Source organism: Corvus cornix, chromosome 3, assembly GCF_000738735.6.
Source record: "Corvus cornix cornix isolate S_Up_H32 chromosome 3, ASM73873v5, whole genome shotgun sequence".
Classification (NCBI taxonomy): Eukaryota; Metazoa; Chordata; class Aves; order Passeriformes; family Corvidae; genus Corvus; species Corvus cornix.
The window spans coordinates 3,972,294-3,994,366 of record NC_047056.1 but is presented as its reverse complement, the minus strand read 5'-3'; the positions used below and the strand labels follow the sequence as shown (position 1 = coordinate 3,994,366).

Sequence of the window (22,073 nt, the reverse complement as noted above, 5' to 3'; positions counted from 1 at the left end):
AGTTGTTCATAAAATTTCATGCAGTGTTTTGGATTTTGGCTTCTTTAAAGACTGATAAAACCCTTTAGTTCAAAGAGCAGGTGCTTTGCTTTCCAGCGAGGTTAAGATCATGTCTGGTGGTATGGATGGAGCAGGAGCATCATCAGAAGGTGGAATACAGAGCAATGCACAGTCATTCTGAGGAAAAATCGAGCTTCATTTTGCTTAAAATAGAATATGAATATTGCAAGTTTGGTTTCAAGTTTCCTCATCTCTTCCTGAGAAAAAGCTGGTTTCTGTAACAACAGAGAGGAATAAAGGAGATAGACATCCACGAGCCTCAAATTTGCATTTCTAGTTAAGATCCATATGGAAGACGGAAAAACTTTATTACACAAATGAAGACAGTCACTTAAAAAACCCCAGGGTTGTCCTGAGAAAGTCCTTGTCAAATTCCTGAATGCTCTCTGTCAGATGGAAGGAGGTGGAAGATACTCCCAGCTGCTCTGTGAAGTGCAAAGAAGTCAACTGATTGCTTTGCAATTCCAGCTTGATGAGCTCTAAGCAGTGATAGATGCTGAGTCCTTGCATCAGAAGGGGTGAATTAGGATGTTGTAATTTAGCGATTGCAGTTAAGGGAGAGAATTTTGGATTCTTCTGCCATGCTGATGACCTTCTTTAGGAGGTGAAACGTGCAGGGGAGCTTTGTTGCAGCTGGCTGACCAGCCCGTGGAACCAGGTTAGCCGAGGTCACACCACTGAGATTTGTTGTAACAGGAGAATTAAACCTCTTTCCTTCCCTCCTTGGAGCTTCAGGGCTAATAGTTGTTTTGATGCCAATGCCAAAATAAAGATTACAACTATTATTTGTTGTGCAACAGAACATCTTGTGGGGCTGGTCTCTGAAGATGTGAGGATGCCAGATAGTTTCCTGAATTTCTATCTGATAGTGTGAATGGAGAAGAATCCTTAATGAGTCTTTCATCTGTGACAAAATAATTAAGGATTTAAAGTTTAAATCTTGAACTCCACGTAGCTTTTGTGGATTGTAAAATAAATAGACCATTTTGGGGGATATTTTTTCCTCTTTGAACATGTACTTCAGTAGAGGTACTGAATTATTTGTGGGACACTGTGTTTTTGGAGAATGGTATTTTTGCGGATGAACAGCAAAGCTGGATGCATGGCAGGTTTTTGTGTCCAAATCCTTGGATACCAAGGAAGATTGTCTGAGCTGGTTACCATCTTCCTGACTGGCAGGTGAGGAGAACTTCCCCATTCTTCTGATTTCTTGACAGCCATATCAGACCAAGGCTGATTAAAGAGTCCCTCAGAACTGCCAAACTTGTGTGGTGCCTCCCTGTGTAAGAAATCCATCGCTACATCTGGTATGAAATACAGGAGACTAGAAAGCTTAGAGGGAAAGAAAATGGCTTTCTCAATCTGATTCACGTGTTGCTTTGGGGAGAGCACAGCGAGCCCCTTGCAGGCCGGAGTTGTGTGACAGGAAGGCTGCTGCTCTATCTAAAGATTTAAAAGATTTTCCTGAGGAATATATAATCCATTTTCCTTAAGATCGGGCACAGTGTGGCTCGTGCCTCTAAATGAACAGTGCATAACCAGGTGACATTTTGTTAGTGTGAGGATCAAGCTTTTCATTGTATTTCTGTTTTTGCATATTGCACTTTGAATTGATTGTTTTCCTGCCTGTGTGCTTCCTGTTTCTCACAGCTTCCCATGCACCTTACAAGTGGGATTATTGGCCACACGATGATGTTCGTGCTGAGTGTAGGTTTGTGGGTTTAACCAACCTTGGAGCCACATGTTACTTGGCCTCCACTATTCAGCAGCTGTACATGATCCCAGAGGCTAGACAAGCAATTTTCACTGCAAAGGTGAGTGTGGGGCTTGGACAGAAATTTACATTTAGAGTCAGTGCAAATGCTGAAAAAATACAGATTTACTTCTAAGACTTACTTCTAGATAAAGAATATTTCCTCAGCAGTTAATTTGCTTTTTGTTCAGTTGGGTTCTTTTGCTGGTGTCTGAAGTGATTTTTTTCTTAAATATGTGATGTGGTAGGTTCTTAAGGTGGCACTGAAATAAAATGTTCTAAAAGTCTTATTTCTGTTGCTTTCAACTAGGTTGATTCAGGTTTGGGTTTATGTGAGTTGTCTGTTGTTTCTTAACTGCTGGTTTGCCATTTTGGTAACAAATTTTTTTTCATGAATGTTTATCGAGTCCCAGAGTGTGTATCTCATGCTACCAGAAGTACAGCAGGTGCTGTAAATTATCATACATTGGTTAACTTCCAGAAATGCAGTATTTTTAGCTCTTTATTGTAACAGAGAAAGCATCATTTTGGTCCCTGACATCAGCAAGGCAGATAGAATGGGTGAAACACCCTCTCTGGCAGTGACCTCATCATTTTCTGTTATTGTTAATTGCTGGTACTTGTCACTTAACTTCTGGAGATTCCATTTATAAATGAAAATAAAAAGCTAAATAAGAGAAGCTGCTGGTCTGCTCATGAAATGCATTGTGGAGACGGTTGTTCAGAACCCTCACAATATCTGTGAATTAAAAAAAATTATTCCAAAACCACTAATACTTTGTAATACTTTCCCAAAAGCTCCTACCTGCAATAAATTCTTAGAAAGTAGAGTTCTTTTTCTCTCAGGTGTAATGTTGACATGCCAAAAAAAAGTGTAAAATAAGTATAAAAACAATAAATGTAAGATTATAGACTGTGGGTTCTTGTACACAATCATTTTTCTTAATGGTCCATAATAAAGTAATTGGGTTTTTATTTGAATGTTCCATCTTTTTTTACATTACATTTTAATGTCTGTTTTTGCAAAGTAATAAGCAAAACCATAAGCTCTCCTTTTATTAATTTCTGTTAGTACTCAGAAGATATGAAACACAAGACCACTTTACTGGAACTCCAGAAGATGTTTACATACCTAATGGTAGGTGTGAAAGAGTATTTTAGAAAGTATCCTGTTTTTGAAGAGGGTGGGGAAGGCAAGAAAACCATAGTTGAGACAATGGACCAGTTTGAAACTGGGTAATTGGCTGTATTCTCCCAAGGAAGGATTTGTCTGATTGTTACAGGAGCCCTCCAGGTAGGCCTTTGGGACAGTCCTGCTGTGTCTAGGCCACTTCCCAAACTGATTTTGCTAAACAGTCGATAGAAACTGTCCCTGCAGAAATGACCAGAGTCCTGTGTATGGATTTTAAGTATTTAAGGGGTTCTTTGTGCATAGTTCAGGTGAATCAACAGTATTGAATTACAGAGGTGCTGGGGATGTGGAGATTCCCTGGTGATACAGTAAAATACATTCTTTTTATTCACTGCATTTTCCTTGCTCCAATATTTAAAGATTAATCCATTGAAATAAAGTGAAAAGTTGAGATTCCAGGACGAAACAAAATTAAAGCAGTTCACAGGTGTTCACTGCTGTTAAAACACTGAAACAATTCTGAAATAATGAAAAAAACCTGAGGAGAGATGAGTGTCTGGACACTGGTTGTGTGTAAGAAGTTCACAACCACTTTGAAGACAAATGGGGAAAGGAATGTTGACTTGCAATGCCTGCCCATGAATCATAGAAATTATTAAATTAGGTGTTCACATAAGTAGAAAATAATCTAGGAACATAAAGTCATACAAAGACTTAGCACTATTCAGAATAGTCTTTCTTCAAGATCTAAAACAGGCAATATTTACAGGAGGTACTGTCTTGCTACATGTCCTTAAAAGAAAACAGAGTAAGTAAGTCCTGCATTCCCAGTGTGCAAGGCAGTGGAATGGAGATATATTCTAAAGAACTGCTTTATACTGCAGATTCTTTTCTCTGGCTAAACACATCCTGTTGAAAACTAGATGATAACACAGGGTCTGAATGAGAATTGAGCACTTGGCAGGATTTAAGTCAGCGGTGTCCAGAAATACATAAACACAAGCTGATGTTCTCACATTTTATTTTGTGTCAGAACAGATATGCAGGAACTGCAGGTGTCACATCTTCCGCCAAGCTATTTTATTTTAATGATTCATTTAATGAAGTATTTACTAAATATTTTAATACTTTTTTACTAATGGTGTTTTACTAATTGGTATCACGATAATAGCAATCAATTAGTTAAAAGCTGCTTTGCACTTCATCAGAAACCTTTAAACATTTAATAAACTATCCTGCCTAATAAGCATATTGTATGTAAAAGTTTGTATTTTTAAAAACAGATATTCATATGTGTGTGTGTGGTACATCTGTGTAACTTGAAAATAAAAGGGTTTGTGTTGATTTGGTTTTGTTTGATTTCCTTTATCCAAAGGAAAGTGAATGCAAGGCCTACAACCCAAGGCCTTTCTGTAAAACCTACACCATGGATAAGCAGCCCTTGAACACCGGAGAGCAGAAAGATATGACTGAGTTCTTCACTGACCTAATAACAAAAATAGAGGAAATGTCTCCAGAACTGGTGAGTTATTAAGAGGGAGCAAAAGGGAACTCGAAAACTTACGGGATTTGCTCAAATTTCCTTGACAGAATTTATTCATTCATTCCCAGAAAAACACAGTGAAAAGCTTGTTTGGAGGTGTTATCACAAACAACGTCGTTTCTTTGGTAAGTGTTCCTTTTCTACCCTTGTCTTCTAAAGATTTTTTTTTTTCTAACTTCTCAAAACAAGTAATTTCATTGCTTTTCTCTTCTGTTTGTTCAGGACTGTGAGCATGTGAGTCAGACAGCTGAGGAGTTCTACACAGTGAGGTGCCAGGTGGCAGATATGAAGAATATTTATGTAAGTAGTGCCAGGCTGAGATGAGTCTCATAGATCTCAGTTACAAAGGGCACAAACCGCTGCCACACGCTTGAAGGTGTCGATGCTTTTTCTGCACTCTAGTTTTGGGGTGTTTACAGGTTGATATTATGAGGCAATTTAGTTTCATCTTGTCAGTGCAGTGTGCTATCAGCTGGGGCTATTTGCCATTGACTGTTGTTTTAGAGTCAATAATCACTATTTATTTCTGTTCTAAACATGCTGTGGCCGCTTTATGTAGATCTGTAAATGTCAAAAGATTTAACGTGTTCAGGTAGTACTGCTTATTAAGTTAATTTAAAGCTTATACCAGCATAATTCTATGTTTTCAAGCTTTTTAAACAATCATTAATCTCCACCCTTGGAATTTGAATTTAAAGGACTTGAATTCTTTGAGAGAGCTTGGAATATTGAGTACCACTTTTATGAGTTGGATCCTTAATTCTGCGTACGGGTTAGGAACTGGTTTTCCTGTCAAACTCTTAGTTCAAGTGTTTGCTCTTCCGTGAAAAATTTTGGGGCCTTTTACCACCTTTCTTTTCATAACTTGTGGAAATGTTAATTAAAGTAAAATTGAAAGAGAGGATTTTGGAAAGCAGGCCATGTAAGCACAAGATAAAAATATCCAAGATAAATGTAAAGTCCTTTTTTGGTTTTTCCATGCAGGAATCTCTCGATGAAGTAACTATTAAAGATACCTTGGAAGGTGACAACATGTACACGTGTTCTCATTGTGGGAAGAAAGTGCGGGCTGAGAAAAGGTGTGACTAAGGAGAAATAAATATTCTTAATGTTTCTTTTTAGTAAATTACTAGAATTACACTTGGAATAACAGTAATCCTTTAGATGGAACAGGACTGCTCTTTCATTCAGTTTATACCCTGTAGGCCTATAAGGATGTGATCCCTGTGCAAATCAGAAATAAGAAGGAAATCAAATTTCCAAAACCAAGAATCTGAAGTATCTTAGCAAAAGATGACAGAAAAATGTCCATGATCTTTTCTAATTAAAAAAACCCCCAGAAATCAGTACCTATTGAAACATTAGTCCTGGGTTTAAAATATTAAATGCTTTCAAAGGTTGGTTACTCATTATGCAGGATAATTGCTTAAGTTTCATCCATCACCCCAAATTTCTTAATTAAAATCATTAGCTTTAAAAATATTTCCATGTTTTGAAAAGTCTGCTAATAAAGAGAGAGTAAATAAAAATGTTATGTTGTCTTTGTATTGCAGCTAACAAATTTCTTCGTTAGAGTTGGAAAGCCTCATTGTTGTTTTAAATGACATGGGTGAAAGAGTAACTTACTTGAAAGTCATTATTGCAAATTTTATGAGATTTAATGCAGGAGATGTTCTGCCTTGAAGGTTCTCTTTTGGAAGATAGTAACTCCCTGCAGTGAGGGGATTTGCATTGTCGAATTCATTGACGGCTCATTTTATGATACTATTTTAGAAAACTGGTTCCTGCCGTATGAGTAAATTTGCTGTTTCTCCCAAGGTACAACGACAGCCTAAATAGAATTGTTCAGTGGGCTAAATGTGACCTTCCTGCTGCTGGTCAGTCTGCCCTGCTCTGGGGCACTGTGAGAGCTGGATTTTATACTGATGTGTCTTAGCAACAGATCTCCAATGTTACAGTTGAAATAAATGTTTAAGTTCTCTGTGAAAATACAATTCACCCTGCTAAGGTTTTATAAATCATGGTTATTTCTGATCCTTCAGGGCATGTTTTAAGAAACTACCTCGTATCTTAAGCTTCAACACCATGAGATACACATTTAATATGGTGACCATGATGAAGGAGAAAGTCAATACCCATTTTTCATTCCCTTTACGTTTGGATATGACACCCTACACTGAAGATTTCCTCATGGGAAAAAACGACAGGAAAGAAGGTATGCTCATAAAATGGATTCAGCAAGCTTTGGCTCTTTATCTGTGTATCACTTTCTGTATACAGAACAGAAGCAAAGAAAATCAAACATAGCTTTAATCAACCTGTATTCCCAAAGTCTCACACTGTGTTTCACATAACAAAAACAGCCAGTTTTTGGTTTCATATACTGTTCAATTTGAATTAGTCTTAAATTTGTTTTTAAAACATGAGAGAAATTGCAAACAGTTACATACAGTTTGTGGCTGATGTTGAAGTTTGGGTGTTTAGGAAATAACTGATTAAATACTGTATTGAATTATTTCAGGTTTTAAGGAAGATGGTGGATATTTGAAAGAAACAGAGAGTTATGAGTATGACCTGATCGGCGTGACAGTTCACACAGGAACAGCAGATGGGGGGCATTACTACAGTTTTATCAGGGACATTGTCAATCCTCATGCTTACAAAAACAACAAGTGGTGAGCTATGCAATTTATAGTTCCATATTCTTAATAACTAAAGCTTGTTGGCTTTGTTAGGTGCAGTTATATAGGGGGTACATCCTGGAGGTTCCTCTGAGAAGCACAGGATGTTGGACTTTGATAGGTGTCAGGATATTCGTTTATTAGCCTACAAATTAGCATGTTGTAACCAGGAGAGTTGTGTGGTCCCTTGGACACAGGGGTGGCAGGGAATGCTGTGCTGGCCTCACCAGAGCCAGCCTTGCTTCCTGATGGGACTAGATTTGAGTTATTTCAGTACAAAAGATTTCCTAGATTGTCCTTCATAAAATCTACTTGGTACCTTGGATGAGGATCCAGCTGCATTTATGGATGTAGAATTTGGGAAAGGGAAGGGACATGGTCATGGAAAGGAGGAGGGTCCTGTTAGGAGGAGGGTCCTGCTAGGAGACACAAGAAAGCAGGGAACACTCGGCCTGTAATTTTTGGATGTGGTATCTCCATTTCTCACTGGAGCCCTGGAATAGGAGACAAGGTTTCCTCCTCTATTCCTGTTCTCTAGAATAGCTGGAGCATTTTTGAAGCAGGACCAGCTCGTGACCTAATCCCTGCTCCAGTGGGGATCCACAGCAGTACCTCCTTCTCTGATCTTCCTAGAAAGAAGTCACTTTTGGGACCAGATTTTCATTTGCTGGGATCTAAACAAGACATCAGAAATTAATGGGAATATTTCAATCCAAGGAATCATTGGAAGTGCTCATCAGGCTTTATTTGCCCTTAGAGATGAGCAGCAGTTGTTCCAAGGCTTCTTCCTGTCTTGCAGGTACCTTTTCAATGATGCTGAAGTAAAACCCTTCGATTCTGCCCAGCTCGCTTCCGAATGTTTTGGTGGAGAAATGACTGTAAGTTTAACCTGAATTTTTGTCATGTTCAACTCTAATACCTGTTACAATCTGGTACAATCCAGGTCTTCTATGAGGTTTTAAAAGAAAGCTAAAAGAAGTAGAGTACAGGTATTACTAACGAAGCAAAGTTAATTAGTGAAGTGTCTCTCCAAAGAAGAGGTATTTCTTTACTATATCTGGTTTTTATCATACCATTTATTCAAGTGTAAAAAAGTGAGTTTGCAGTTAATTTAGGAACCCTTGCTTGGGTGGCTGCTTTGTTCACACCACTGATGAAGGAATAATTACTTCAAGCTGAGGTGTATTCTGGAAAAAAAAAAAGAGCATTTTGATCTTTGTCTATGCCTTGTGTCACTGCCTGTGATATCAGTTGGAATATTTTTACACACTATTAATACAAACAATACTCAAATGTTCTCAGTCTGTGCTTGAATCGATCATTATTTACAGCTGTGTACATGGTATAAAGCACATTATAAATAACACAGTATCTTACTAAAGCAATCCTGGGCATTAGACAACTTTTCTTGTCTGGGAAAGGCAATATGCTGAAATAAAATGAAAAAATTCCTTTGTTTGGCAAATGGATAAAATACTTTTCGGTGCCTCTAAAGAAGAGGTGTCCGTGAGATGGATGAGCCAGGAAATTGCTTGGGATGGAGGTACAGTATTGCATAGCAGATTTGAAAATTCAGAAGAGGTCACTATAGAGGAAAAAAAGAAACAAGACTGCTTTGAGCAAGAACTAAACTATCAGCAGCCCTCATAAGTGTCATGAAATAAATGTGCAAGTGAGCTATCACAAGCTGTTAGAAACTAAAGCATTAAAAAGCTTGTAATTAATGGTTTTACTTTCTTCTTGACAGACAAAAACTTATGATTCTGTTACTGATAAGTTTATGGACTTCTCCTTTGAAAAGGTATTTCTCTTCCAAACCCTTGTTCTATGATTATATTTCTGATTTCATGATTTCTCTCTCAAAGCAAAAATTATACAGATGTTTTTTTCTCCAAGACACACAGTGCTTACATGCTGTTTTATAAACGGATGGAGCCTGAGGAGGAAAATGGCAAAGACTACAAATTTGATGTTTCATCAGAATTGCTGGAGGTACAAGTTGATTTGTTTTAACACCAATTTTAAAGCACTCTAGAAGACCCTAAATACATCAGAAATCTGAATAAACATAGGAAAGCAAAAATAATTTAAATCACTAAGATGACAGTCCTTTGTTTTCACTGTCTTCCCTAGGAGATTGTCATGGGATAGGAAGGGAATTAGGATTTACATTTCACGTGAATTTTAGACATTTTCTCATTCTCACCTGTATAGGGAATATATCCCTTTTTATCACCTGGAAAATCCAGTGTCCCTGCTCCCTCTGGCCAGAAGTGTTGTTTCAGCATCTGCCACATTTTAGATTCTTAATTGAAAAAGACTCTTCATTCCTAGCCAGCAAATCAGATCATGCTTTTTCCCTTCTCAGTCTTAAAAATATTAATAGATTTTATCAGAGTTAAATGTTGAAACTATATTGCTGTGAAAACCACTCTGAACTGATTTGATCAAAAACATCGCTTTGGAGAGAGGAACAGGAGGATGTGGCATGAAATCCTGTTCTGGTTTGATGATGGAGATTCAAATCTTACTCTTTAGGAATTTATCAGAAGTTCTCAGGGCTCATCAAGCTTTGGGTTAGACTTCAGCTGTGGTTCTTCTTAAACTTGTTGGACCAATTCTCAAAATCTTAGCCTAAAACTCTGAATAATTGAATTGTAAAAATGAGGTCACAGAAAGAGGAGAAGGTTTGAAGCTCTGTTCTGCAGTCCCATGGCAGGCAAAACCAATACTTGCTATACTATGAATAAAACAACTTCGAGCCAGTTCTTTAAACTAAAGTGCTTCCAGAAATAATTTTTCATACCAAAAAAATTGGTTTTTTTAGCCTTGGCAATCATTTAAATATTTTTAAAATCATGCTTAAGTAGTGAAATAAACTGCTTTCTTGTATCTGATGGTAGCATTTTTTCTTCAGTGGATATGGCATGATAACATGCAGTTCCTTCAAGACAAGAACATTTTTGAACATACATATTTTGGGTAAGTTTTTCTTTAAAAATGTAATATTAATGCTTCTTTTCTTCTTGCAGATTATCATTATTTATTTTAATTAACAAATAAAATTACTGACTCTAGGTTTATGTGGCAGTTGTGTAGTAGCATCCCAAGCACACTACCAGATCCAAAAGCGGTTTCTCTGATGACAGCAAAGGTAAGGGTTTCCAAAGTATCTCATCTTCTATTAACTATTTCCTTGTTGACATTTTAATTCATGCATTCTAAATTAATGGTGCCATTTTTTTTTCCAGTTAAGCACTTCCTTTGTACTAGAGACATTTATTCATTCAAAGGAAAAGGTATTCTATTTACTTGTAAATTCTCATTAAGTAGCTGCATGAATCTAGTGAAAAGCTTATCTGTACTTCTCATTCTGCAAGTGGGATTTTGAGCTGTAAAAGTAGCATATAATGATGCAAAGTTAGTGTTTAGAGTGTCATTTACCACATTTATAGTGAGCACTGCACAATGGAATAGAAAATGTATGCGAAAATGTATGGACTGGTATTTTTCTGTAGGTGCAACTTATTATGAGTTCATGAAATGTTTATTGTTTATAAAATGTTGTGTTGTTTATAAGATTTGGTGCTTTACTGAACCACTTAGAAATGTTTAAAGATTATGCTGGAATTCGTTATTTGAAATTATAGTTTTTTCTGTATTTCTTTTCACAGCCTACAATGCTTCAGTGGATTGAACTGTTAACAAAACAGTTTAATAACAGTCAGGCAGCTTGTGAAGTAAGTGACTTAGGAACTCAGCAAAGTACAAACCAACTTTCTATATATTGTTTAACTTTCCTGGAGGTTCGTATCCCTGGAATATTTTGGACTATGAACTACTGTATTTGGTATATTTGTGCTCTGTGAGATGAAATTCATCCTGATTACTGCAGATTCTGGGGAATGACTTAACTTTTATTTGCAGAAACCTATGTTGAGATCACAGACCAAAATCATTTTGTCACTGGAATAAGAGAGAGCCAGTGTCACAAGCTCTTGATTTGATTAATTATTATTTGGTTAATTATTGTGCAGTGATTTCTGTTTAGATTAAGTCACACAAGAGACATGGAAAGACAAGGAATTTGCTGTGGTCTTGTTGAAAGCAATTTTGAGATACTGAAGAAAAGTTTGATAGTGTTTCTGTGATAATATAAATGTCCAAGGAGCCCAGCACAGACTGTGTCCTGCATTAGACTCATTCAGTAGAAAGGAATTAAATCCATTATTCTTTTATAAATTGATTCTAGGTTGATAAATTATGTGACATTCATTATTTGGGTGTACAGTTGTTTCAGTGGGGTGTAGTCCTAAGATGTTTAAGTGAAGACATTAAATATAGTAAGGAATTCTTGGCTACAATTAAAATAAAAGGAAGAACGTTGATTCTTTATTTTAAACTGTTTTTCCTTGTGACTTGAACAAAATTCTGCGAGTCAGAAGACTGAGCTGTATTATTTGCTGAGTCTGACTTGGAATGAGTCATTCTCTGTTAGTTTTATACCTTTTGGGTCTCTGGAGGCCGTGAGGCTTTTCCACGTGTTAAAATGCAGAAGGGATCTAATTTGGGAAGCACTGTCTAATCCTATTACTCTTCTACAAGATCCTTCAGCTAATGCTTTATTGTAAGCATAGTTTTTATTCTGTTGACATCACTTTGCAGGACAAGTGTGTTCTTCCAGATAATTTTCTAATGGCATGCAGAGCACAGGGATAAGAAGATACCAGATATAAAATTATATTGCTGTTTACTGCTATTGATCTTTATTTCTTTATTCCTCCATGCACAGAAGACTTTTAGATTTCCCTTGGATTAAAACTTGCCTATTCCTTAATAATAGTAACATCGATTTCTCTTCAGACTTTAATATCATGCAAAAAAGAAGATTGGACTAGAGCAAGTGTGGAACAAAACTAACACAGTATGTATCTTCTGCAGTGGTTTTTGGATCGTATGGCTGATGATGATTGGTGGCCAATGCAGATTCTAATAAAGTGTCCCAATCAGATTGTGAGGCAGGTAAGAAAAAATGTTCCCTTCCAAGTCAGGTGACTGCTTGACCTGTGACCAGAAGCAGACAATTACAATGGCAGATCCAGTGATTCTGACAGTTTTAGTGAATACCTGTAACTGTCTGATTCTTCTCCATTCTTGCAATGATTTAGGGAAGGTATTTGGCCACGGCAGTGTGACTGTTTGAAACAGCCCCAGCAGAGCTGTACAGTCAGGATCACTAAATCACAATAGATGCAAATTAAGGTTTCTACGACTCCCCCATGATCTCTACAAATCTGAACACTTTACATTAAAAAAATTGGGGTTTTTTCTGAATTAGTTCAACAATAGTTCATCAAGATCCACATTCAGAAGACAAAAAGGAATAAACTGTTTGCATTCAGTACTCCTCAAAGCTCCAATTTGAAACTTCTGTAATAAGTTTTTGTGGGTAGAGTTAATTTTACAATATTATGCCACAAAGCTTTGTTAAAACCCTTTTCTGAAAATACTTCTTTTTAAAAAAACCCATATTAGTAGCATTTGGACATTGACAAATACAGCTATTAATAGTGTCACTTACAAGTATACTTACTTTCTTTGCAAGTTGCTAAGGTATAAACTTTACAGTTACTTTATCTCAGCTGAATTCTTCAGTTGGATTTCTGGTTATTAAAGTGATACTTCCATACAGACTCATACATCATTTTTGTATGTAATGCATCAGTGAAGGAATATATTTCATGGGAAAACTCTATGCAAGGTCTTAGGCAAGGTCTGCTCCTCATGAATGCTTTACAAAATCAAAATTACTGGAGGGAATTTCCTTCAAATTTTCACATTAATGCCTGTGAGCCAGCAGCAAAATTAAAAAGCATCTTGCCAAAAATATCAAAATGTTTCAGAAAATAGAGATAGAAGGAAAAAAGAGAGTCATGTTTCAGTGCACACCAATAGTAAAAGCTGGGTTTAGGGTTCCTTCATGAAATCTGTTCATAAAAACCAGGTTTGACTCTTCTGTTAAAATACGATCTCAGCTTTGCCTTTCAAACTTTGAAGCTGTGAAGAGCTGGCAGTGGGACTTGGAGACAGAATATTCTTTGCTTAGGAATGACATATTGACCTTTCTGTAAAGGACTGAAGTTGGAGTGGAGTTCATTCCCTTCTCCGTTTGCAGATGTTCCAGCGCTTGTGTATCCATGTGATCCAGAGGCTGAGGCCAGTGCATGCACACCTTTATCTGCAGCCAGGAATGGAAGACTGGTAAAAGAAACCACCTGCAAATTTCTCTTTATTCCCTGCATTGCTGTAGCTGCTTTTATTAATTAATTACTCAAAATAGTCATGTAAAGCTGAAATAGTGCTAATTGTTCTTCATTATTCTGCCCAAACTGCTCTGATGTATTGAAAAATACCAGTAGGGTTGCAAGAGGCACTGTCAAAGAGACATTGTTTGAAACATTTGCTCCCTTAGAGTAGGTTTTCAGCATGGTCTTTATTTTCTCTGTCACTTGGACATTGCAAGTGTAAATCTCACTCCTTAGACTTGAGAGTCCTACTGTGAATTAGATCTGGAGGCACAAAGGTGGAAGTTTTTATTTGTACATCCAGTCAAAGAGTTTGGAGATGAGAGGTTAATCCTGTAACTAAATCACAGGTTTTCTCAAAAAGGAGGAAGAACCCTCTTGGATTCTACTTTGCTCTGCTTATTATCAAGAAAAGTGTCACTTTATCTCCAAATATGAAATGCTTAAACTCTTTTTGATACGAGATAAGGAGAAAAAAGTGGTTTTGCTTTCACCTCTTGAGTTAAAGTTGTGATTGTGATAATAGCTTGTTACCCAGAGTGAAAATGGCAGAGTTAGTAATAACTGTGCTGCTATATCAAAACTCAGGACACGGAGATCCAGTTTTCATGGCAAAAAGTAGAATTTAATTTGCCCTGGAAGCCTTACTTGAAAAGAGTCTGTGACTTGTTTTATTCAGTGATAAGATCCGATTTTGAGCAGATGTCTGAGGCTGAAGGTGAATGTTCTCTGCTTTGCCAGGGTGCTCTGTGTGTTCAGGAGGGTGCCTTGCCTTGGTTCCACAACCTAAATAGCTATACTTGCATTCTCATTAAATTTGCCTTGCAAACCAAGAGGATGATTTTAGGTAGAAGATCCCCAGTACTGTTTCTCTCAGAATTCTTTTCCTGATGGGAATCTTGATTCAGAGCACTGATCTGATGAACCATTCAGCATTTCAAGTGCCTGATGCTCCCTCAGGTTGAGCTGTGTTGTTATCCAGGGGCTTTGATCAGCGGTGAAAGATCTGAGAGCAGGAGAGAGCAGCAGACAGGAGTTTTGGTGCATTTCTTTGTTTGGACTGGCTCAGGATGACTTTATGCTGCGTGTGCTGTGGGAAATACCCAGCCTGGCTCTTGTTGTTGCTGGCAGTTCGGATGACATGGACGGGCCCGTGGAGGACATCGGGAGCCGCTCGTGCGTCACGCGCTTCGTGAAGACGCTGCTGTCCATCATGGAGCACGGCGTCAAACCCCACAGCAAGCACCTCACCGAGTACTTTGCCTTTCTTTACGAATTTGCCAAAATGGGAGAAGAGGAAGTGAGTATAGCCTTGACTTGGGGGACTTGGTGGTGTCTGTGCACGAATGTATTTTCAAGTAATTCCATCCCTGCATTTTTCAGAGCCAGTTCCTGCTCTCTCTGCAAGCCATATCCACAATGGTCCATTTCTACATGGGAACCAAAGGGCCTGAGAATGTACGTCTGAGTATTTTCTATAACGAGAACTAATCTTTCCTGTTCTACATCTGTGATCACTGCTGCTGTGTGTCTTGAATCATCTGTCAGCTGTTAAATTTAAATTGCTTCACTTACACAATTTTTTCAATGTTTAAGTGAATATAATGCTTTTTAAAATACGTTGAATTAAATTTTTTTGTTTAGTATAGAAATAGGTACTGAGGAAAAGCAATTAAAGCTGCCCCTAACTTGATGCTAATGGTAATGCTGTTAACGATTGGTTACTTACTCCTATTGTACAACTTAGGTTCTTAAATTGACCTGCTTTTTTTGTTCAATAGACCATATCTTCAGCCAGCCTACTTCCTGCATTTGTAAATACAATTTAGCTTATGCAAAATTAATATATCAATGTGAAAATCAATTGATTAGCTATTTACCTTCTTTGATTCATGCAAGTTGATGAAGTTGTTTGGAATAAAGGACAGGATATATGCAAAGGCTGTTTGAAACGACGGCTCAGAATGTCCACACTGAAGTTCTCTTTTTTTCCCTAGCCCCAGGTTGAAGTGCTTTCTGAGGAAGAAGGGGAGGAAGAGGAGGAAGAGGAAGATATCCTTTCTTTAGCAGAAGAGAAATACAGGCCTGCTGCACTGGAAAAGATGATTGCCCTGATTGCTCTTCTGGTGGAACAGTCTCGCTCAGAAAGGCAAGAGCTCCTGAAAAACCAAAAAACAATTGAGAATTGATGGTTTAGAAAGGAGTCCGAGATTTTATGGGTTTGTCTGAGGGTTTTATTGGGGGCTTTTTTAACAGCATAAATGAGCTTGTGTAAGAACCCATTATATTTTTAACCATTTAAAAGAAAAAGGGTGTTGACCAAATGTAAGACTTGGGTTAAAGACTTGAACACATTCAATTGCCCACATCTGATTCTTTTTTTTAATCTGGTCTGAGTACAAAATTTTGGGGTTTTGGTTCAGTTTTGCATCAACACCTTTATTGTCTCTTGTATATTGTGAAACTGAAGAACGTGAACCAACACTCAGTCTTGAATGTCTCCCTGACCATAACCATGGCTGAAGTAAAATGATCATTTTCTTTTGTATTTTAGGCATTTGACCTTGTCACAAAACGACATGGCAGCACTGACAGGAGGAAAGGTAATCAAGTTAAAAAGGACTGCTTTAGCCTCCAAAAACCCTCTGTGTGCGTGTACTTGTAGGCAGTGTACTGCATCTGCTTATTTGTTGCAGGGTTTCCCTTTTTTATTTCAACATATCCGTGATGGGATCAACATCAGGCAAACCTGCAACCTCATTTTCAGCTTGTGCCGGTACAACAATCGCCTTGCAGAGCACGTGAGTATCAGGGACCTGTAGCTATTGATTGAAATCTTCTCTAATAACTGTCACGGGGTAATTGGTATTATTTTAACTGATTAAGCACAAGTCTAATGAGTTCTGTTTGTTTTCTTTTCAAGATTGTGTCCATGCTGTTCACATCTATAGCAAAGCTGACTCCTGAGGTATGTAAACACACTCCCTGTCTAGTAAATAATCTGTATTCATATTTTCCTGGTTTAAATCACAGAAATAAATCCTTTGCTCATCAAAAATCTTGCATGGAAGTTCTTGTGCCATTAAATGAAGTCTAACTGCACTGTCTGTGAAGTTTTCTAAAACAGAGATTTGCTGTGCCACTTCGAATGAGTTTTATTCAAATCAAATAATAGTTCTAGATTCTCCACCAGTATGAATTTCTTTTAAAAAATTGGTAACATTAAAATATGTGTGCAAGAACAAGTGGAACAAGAATAAGTAATTATTATCTGGCTGTTCAAGATGCGGGGCACTATTTTGCAGTTCTGTGCGGGCAAACAAATTTCTCATTCAGAGTAAATTCCTGCACTTGTAACAACAGAAATACTGAGAGTTCCAAATGGATTCCAGATGCAAAATATGTAATTATAGTTGTAAGCACTTTGTTGAAATGTTGTTAAAAGCTGGGTGAGTCTTGGCAGTGTAAAACCTCAAAATGAGATGCTTTTGGATAAACTTTCCAGGATCCATATTCCATGTTATGTAAATACATGAAAATAATAACTTATCTGAGCTAGTGAAATTTTCTGTAAATACAAACCAGGATAAATTGGTGAATGCTTCAGCAGTGGACAGCTTGATTCCTTTCCTTTTTCCACAATAAGAACTGACTTAAAATGTCACTGTTATTTCCTATATATTTCCTATAATATTATAGAAATATGTAAAATATCTATATTTCCTATAACTTCTTCTAGACTGATCCTGTTGCTTTGCAGTAACTGTAACCAGTGGCTTAATTCTGCTGTATCCATGTGTGAATATAGATATATATGGATTATGTACAGATTAAATAGTAAAGGATTAAAGTGTTATAAATCTTCATGTCTGAAGTTCATAGAAATCTTACAGACATTGGGGTTTTTAAAAAATTACTCTTAAAAAATGTGGATGAAATTAAATAGATCAAAGTGAATATTTTTTTCCCTTTTCTGCATTACAGGCAGCCAATCCTTTTTTCAAATTGCTCACCATGCTCATGGAATTTGCTGGTGGACCTCCAGGAATGCCACCCTTTGCTTCTTACATCCTGCAGAGGATATGGGAGGTACAATATGTAAAATAAAACAGAAGCTAAATTGTCTTTCTCTTGTTGGTTCTTTTATGTCTGTTTTGCATTTTGTTGTCATCCTTCCTGCGTCAGTCCATGTTTTTTTTATTACTATTCCTCTTCTGAATAAACGGCAACAGCCAATAGACATTAAGAAGTTCTATTGTTACTTTTAATGTATTTTAGCAGCATTTGGGTTAATGGCTCTTTCAGTTGAACTTCAAATTTTAGTTTAATGAGAAATTAATTGATTCATAATAAGGGTTGAAGAATGCTTTTTCTAGACAAATTCTACATAGTTTTCTCAGTTATCCTTTTGCAAGGACTGTAAAATGTTTCAAGACCCATCATTCGTTTGTGGGTTTTTTTGGCCTTTATGTACAGATTCCTTGAATATTCATTTGCCATGTTTGGTTCTCTGTAAAATGTCCATTAACACTTTCAACCCTTAAAATAGTGCTGAACTGAGTCTGGTGGAAAATCACTGTGTGCAGGGCCAACCTTGCTTGTGTTTTAAAGTGAGAAAGAGGCTTCTTAACCAAGTTGGCACAGGGATGGCACAGATTCCTTGATCTGAGCCATAGATGAGGAATTGAAGCTTTCTCTTTGCTTACCTGCTCTTTGAGTTCCCAGTACAATTTCCTGTCTTTATTCCTGGCTGAGAACAGCATGTCCAGCCTGGAGACTGCTGAGGACAAGCTCATCCCCTTTAAATCCCCTTAAAAAACAGGGCTGGAGTTTTGTAAAAGGTTTTTACTGTGCAGCATTGAGACCTCTGGTGAAACACAACCCTTCCTTACCCACTGGAACACTGTGGGATTGGACATGGATTGCTGTTCCAAATGGTTTTGCTCCTGGTCAGGAGCAGCTGTAGGGTCACAAGTGTTGCAGGTGATGTGATGGATGAGCTGTAGCTGCTGCACCTCAGGTAAAGGGAGTTCAAGCAGCACATCTCAAGGTCCACAGTGACACCCAGCTGGTGACACAGGCCCAGGGATCTAAATGGTGTGGGCAAGGGTGTGAGACCCAGCAGTGAATGTCCAGGCTTGGGGTGCAAAACCGACTTTTACAGCCACTCCAGCTTCTAGAAGTCATTAAGGAGTGATTGAGCTCTGCAGACACTGAGCAATGATTGTCTCTTTCTCGGACATTCCCTCCAGTCATTACCCAGGAAACCTGACAGAGCAATTTGTCATTTCTAAATAAAGGGAGGAGAATGTTCTTAAGGTGTTTATTTTTAAATTGAGATAAAAATTTTATAAGCAAGAGTTATGGTCGTGTCAGCTGCTCGTATTCTTCAGGTGGAGTAGAGGAACTGGGAACAGCTTCAGCAACCCAGTTATTACCGCTGATTACTTAGATAGGGTAGACTTTTTTCTTGGATGGGCACCTGGGCCTTGAGGTAAAAAGAAAGTAGTTTTTAAAAAACTAACAAAAGAACAAACTACATTTATTGGCCTCATGTCAACAGATTTCCAACTACAGAGAGCCAGAAAAGCACAGGAAATTTTCTCCCTATTCTCTGAAGGTTTGCTGACTGCATAACAGTACTCATTGCTTTTGGAAAGTGCTGGATGAATTTATTCCTTGAAATTGTATATTCAATAAAAAATGTAATAGTTACCCTCAGCATGAAGCTGTGTGAAAATCTTTGCATACCATTTATGTTCTTTTGAAGTAACTTATAAAAATACTGATTCAGTGTTAAGGTTTTGTGTTAGATATTTTTAAAAGATACTTGTTTATAAAGACAAGGATGTTCCACTTTAATATTTCCTAAATATCTCATAACATGCAGAAAAAATAAGCAGAGTAATTGCCTGGGCTTAGACTGAACTTTCAAAACTGTGAACAAGGTTCAGAAGCACCAACCAGGGAAATTTAATAAGGGTTTTCTTTGTGTGCAGAGCAGCTCAGTCTTACAGGTACTTTCATAGCCCCAAATGATTTTAAAAAGAAATGTTGAAAGTGATTTTAGGGTTTTTTAATGCAGTCAGTACATAGTAGGAAGATTAATGCATTCCTTTTGATTTTTCCCCTCTCCTTTAGGTCATTGAGTACAACCCATCGCAGTGCCTGGATTGGCTGGCTGTGCAAACACCTCGGAACAAACTCGCTCACAGCTGGGTCCTGCAGAACATGGAAAACTGGGTTGAACGTTTCCTCCTGGCACACAACTACCCTCGAGTGAGAACTTGTAAGTGAAGTTTAATTGAAGGGAATTTGTCACCTGTTGCAGTGAGTTGCATGCTCCTGTGTTTGTCTTTTCCTCCTTTTCCAGTGGTTTTAGAATTGCTGGGGTTTAAAATCTTAGGATAACTGTGGTGCCTCATCCAGAGGTGTTAGCAGTTTTGATGAACACTGTGGGTTCATTTGGTACCTTGAATGATACATTGGTAGGCTCTTTATCTGAAGTGACAAATCTACAAGGTCCAGGAAAACCTAAAGAAGGAAAAGAGGTAATTCCAGAGGTTTTCCATCGTGTCCATCACATGGCTGTACAATAGGTGGGAGTAGTACATGTTGTTCTTTCACAGTAATCTTCAGCTGAGTCCTCTGAGCTTGTGGATCAAGGAGAAGCCAGCTGTGCTTTCCCCCAGATCCCCGGGTATCCTGGCTCTCCAGTTTGTTCTGCCAGGAATCACACTGTCACATTGCTAGAGAACGTTTTCGGCCTTCGCTGTGTCCATTTTTTTTACAAAGGAGATTCCACAGGTACAGGCCACTGACCTTTAACACATTTTTGTGGCTGAGGGAGATGTGAAAACTTGAGCTACAGCTTTGCAACAGGCTCCAGTTGTAAACATCTCTGAGGAGGTAATGACCTCTTGATTGAGCAGTGGACAGTTCAGTCATGGAAAACCTCTGGGATGCATTGTGTGATGGGATCTGGGATCACATTCTGTGGTGGGGTGCATTGTGCTAGCCCAGGGAGAACCAGGCAGCAGACAGGGCTGTAGGTGAAGAGGCCTGAAAGCACATCCCAGCACCACTTTAACAAGCTTTGTACTACTCTTATCCACTTGGGTTTTTCTTCTAGTGTGAATATAGTGATACCAGGTTGTGTAAAATGCTTTGGAATCTGTAAATGGAACGTGCAGTGCAATTTAATTGCTGTTTACATGGCTGTTAAGCAGGTATGTCACTGTCAAAGGTGTAACAAATCTGTTTTTATTTGAAGCTGCAGCCTATCTCTTGGTGTCGCTTATTCCAAGCAATTCCTTCCGTCAGATGTTCCGATCGACCCGCTCTTTGCACATCCCCACACGGGACCTGCCCCTCAGCCCAGACACCACAGTAGTTCTGCACCAGGTCTACAACGTGCTCCTTGGCCTGCTCTCACGAGCCAAACTCTACGTTGATGCTGCTGTTCACGGCACCACCAAACTGGTGCCCTACTTCAGTTTCATGACGTACTGTTTGATTTCCAAAACCGAGAAACTCATGTTCTCCACCTACTTCATGGACTTGTGGAACCTCTTCCAGCCGAAGCTCTCGGAGCCGGCCATCGCCACCAACCACAACAAGCAGGCCCTGCTGTCCTTCTGGTACAACGTGTGCGTGGACTGTCCCGAGAACGTGCGCCTTATCGTGCAGAACCCCGTGGTGACCAAGAACATTGCCTTCAATTACATCCTTGCGGACCACGACGACCAGGATGTGGTGCTCTTCAACCGCGGGATGCTGCCTGCCTACTACGGCATCCTGCGCCTGTGCTGCGAGCAGTCCCCTGCCTTCACCAGGCAGCTGGCTTCTCACCAGAACATCCAGTGGGCCTTCAAGAACCTCACCCCTCACGCCAGTCAGTACCCAGGAGTAAGTGACCAACACCAAAATGCACCAGCCCATTGCTCCCCCTCACCCAGTGTCTCTTGTAACTTAACATATCCGGTGGCAACAGTATTAACTGCTGGAAGTAATTCGTGTGTTTAGATCCATTTGCTGGACTTTGTGGGGGATTGGTTTGGGTTTTCGTTGCAGTGTAGCAGCTGGAGAGCAGTTGTTGTTTTCTGGGAGCAGACACTGGTGTTTCCACTGTTCAGTATTCCAACGGAGTCATAAGAAACAAGGAATAATCTTTGATGGTGGTCTCTAGGAAGGGGGTTGCACTATAGCATGCAAAGTTGGAGGAATTCCCCAGTTTCTTTTTGCTTTCAGTTTCTGGAATAGGGCCAAGAGTTAGCCTGCTGCATTCCAGTGGAGGGACAGCCTAGTGTTCCCCTTGGGAACGCCCACGTACCTTTGGGAGTTGTGCTGTCACTACAACAGTGACACCTGCAGCCGAGAGCAGGTGCTAGTTAAAGTAGGCCATGTGTGATGGTCAAACAACAGGCTTACAAAGGCTGGAAGAGACAAAGGGCTTGGGTTTGCATGGTCACGCAGTGAATATTGCTTTGGGCTCCTTCAGGGGTGTGCAGGACAGAAAGAATACAAAGCTTCCCCATCACTGTGGAGAGGAGGATGCGTGGAGTCCTCCATGTTGAACTTCTCATAGCTCAGCTCACAG

General features: G+C 38.7%; 1 protein-coding gene across 8 annotated transcripts in view; it reads left to right on the top strand.

Annotated features, from left to right (window-relative positions):
* USP34 (ubiquitin specific peptidase 34) overlaps nucleotides 1–22,073 on the top strand; it is a 112,375-nt gene that overhangs the window by 78,518 nt on the left and 11,784 nt on the right. For 5 of the 8 annotated variants that reach the window (XM_039569383.1, XM_039569384.1, XM_039569385.1 and 2 more), the window contains exons 43-68: nucleotides 1,711–1,874; nucleotides 2,886–2,951; nucleotides 4,321–4,467; nucleotides 4,557–4,613; nucleotides 4,711–4,788; nucleotides 5,473–5,567; nucleotides 6,531–6,703; nucleotides 7,010–7,163; nucleotides 7,969–8,047; nucleotides 8,917–8,970; nucleotides 9,066–9,161; nucleotides 10,087–10,151; nucleotides 10,248–10,323; nucleotides 10,421–10,468; nucleotides 10,844–10,975; nucleotides 12,111–12,191; nucleotides 13,345–13,430; nucleotides 14,606–14,774; nucleotides 14,858–14,932; nucleotides 15,472–15,623; nucleotides 16,029–16,077; nucleotides 16,171–16,275; nucleotides 16,398–16,442; nucleotides 17,459–17,563; nucleotides 19,616–19,763; nucleotides 20,748–21,382. In XM_039569383.1, the coding sequence (XP_039425317.1) occupies nucleotides 1,711–1,874; nucleotides 2,886–2,951; nucleotides 4,321–4,467; nucleotides 4,557–4,613; nucleotides 4,711–4,788; nucleotides 5,473–5,567; nucleotides 6,531–6,703; nucleotides 7,010–7,163; nucleotides 7,969–8,047; nucleotides 8,917–8,970; nucleotides 9,066–9,161; nucleotides 10,087–10,151; nucleotides 10,248–10,323; nucleotides 10,421–10,468; nucleotides 10,844–10,975; nucleotides 12,111–12,191; nucleotides 13,345–13,430; nucleotides 14,606–14,774; nucleotides 14,858–14,932; nucleotides 15,472–15,623; nucleotides 16,029–16,077; nucleotides 16,171–16,275; nucleotides 16,398–16,442; nucleotides 17,459–17,563; nucleotides 19,616–19,763; nucleotides 20,748–21,382 (3,134 nt within the window). The remainder of the gene's footprint in view (nucleotides 1–1,710; nucleotides 1,875–2,885; nucleotides 2,952–4,320; nucleotides 4,468–4,556; nucleotides 4,614–4,710; nucleotides 4,789–5,472; nucleotides 5,568–6,530; nucleotides 6,704–7,009; nucleotides 7,164–7,968; nucleotides 8,048–8,916; nucleotides 8,971–9,065; nucleotides 9,162–10,086; nucleotides 10,152–10,247; nucleotides 10,324–10,420; nucleotides 10,469–10,843; nucleotides 10,976–12,110; nucleotides 12,192–13,344; nucleotides 13,431–14,605; nucleotides 14,775–14,857; nucleotides 14,933–15,471; nucleotides 15,624–16,028; nucleotides 16,078–16,170; nucleotides 16,276–16,397; nucleotides 16,443–17,458; nucleotides 17,564–19,615; nucleotides 19,764–20,747; nucleotides 21,383–22,073) is intronic. The other 3 variants (XM_039569388.1, XM_039569389.1, XM_039569386.1) reach the window with 1 other exon arrangement.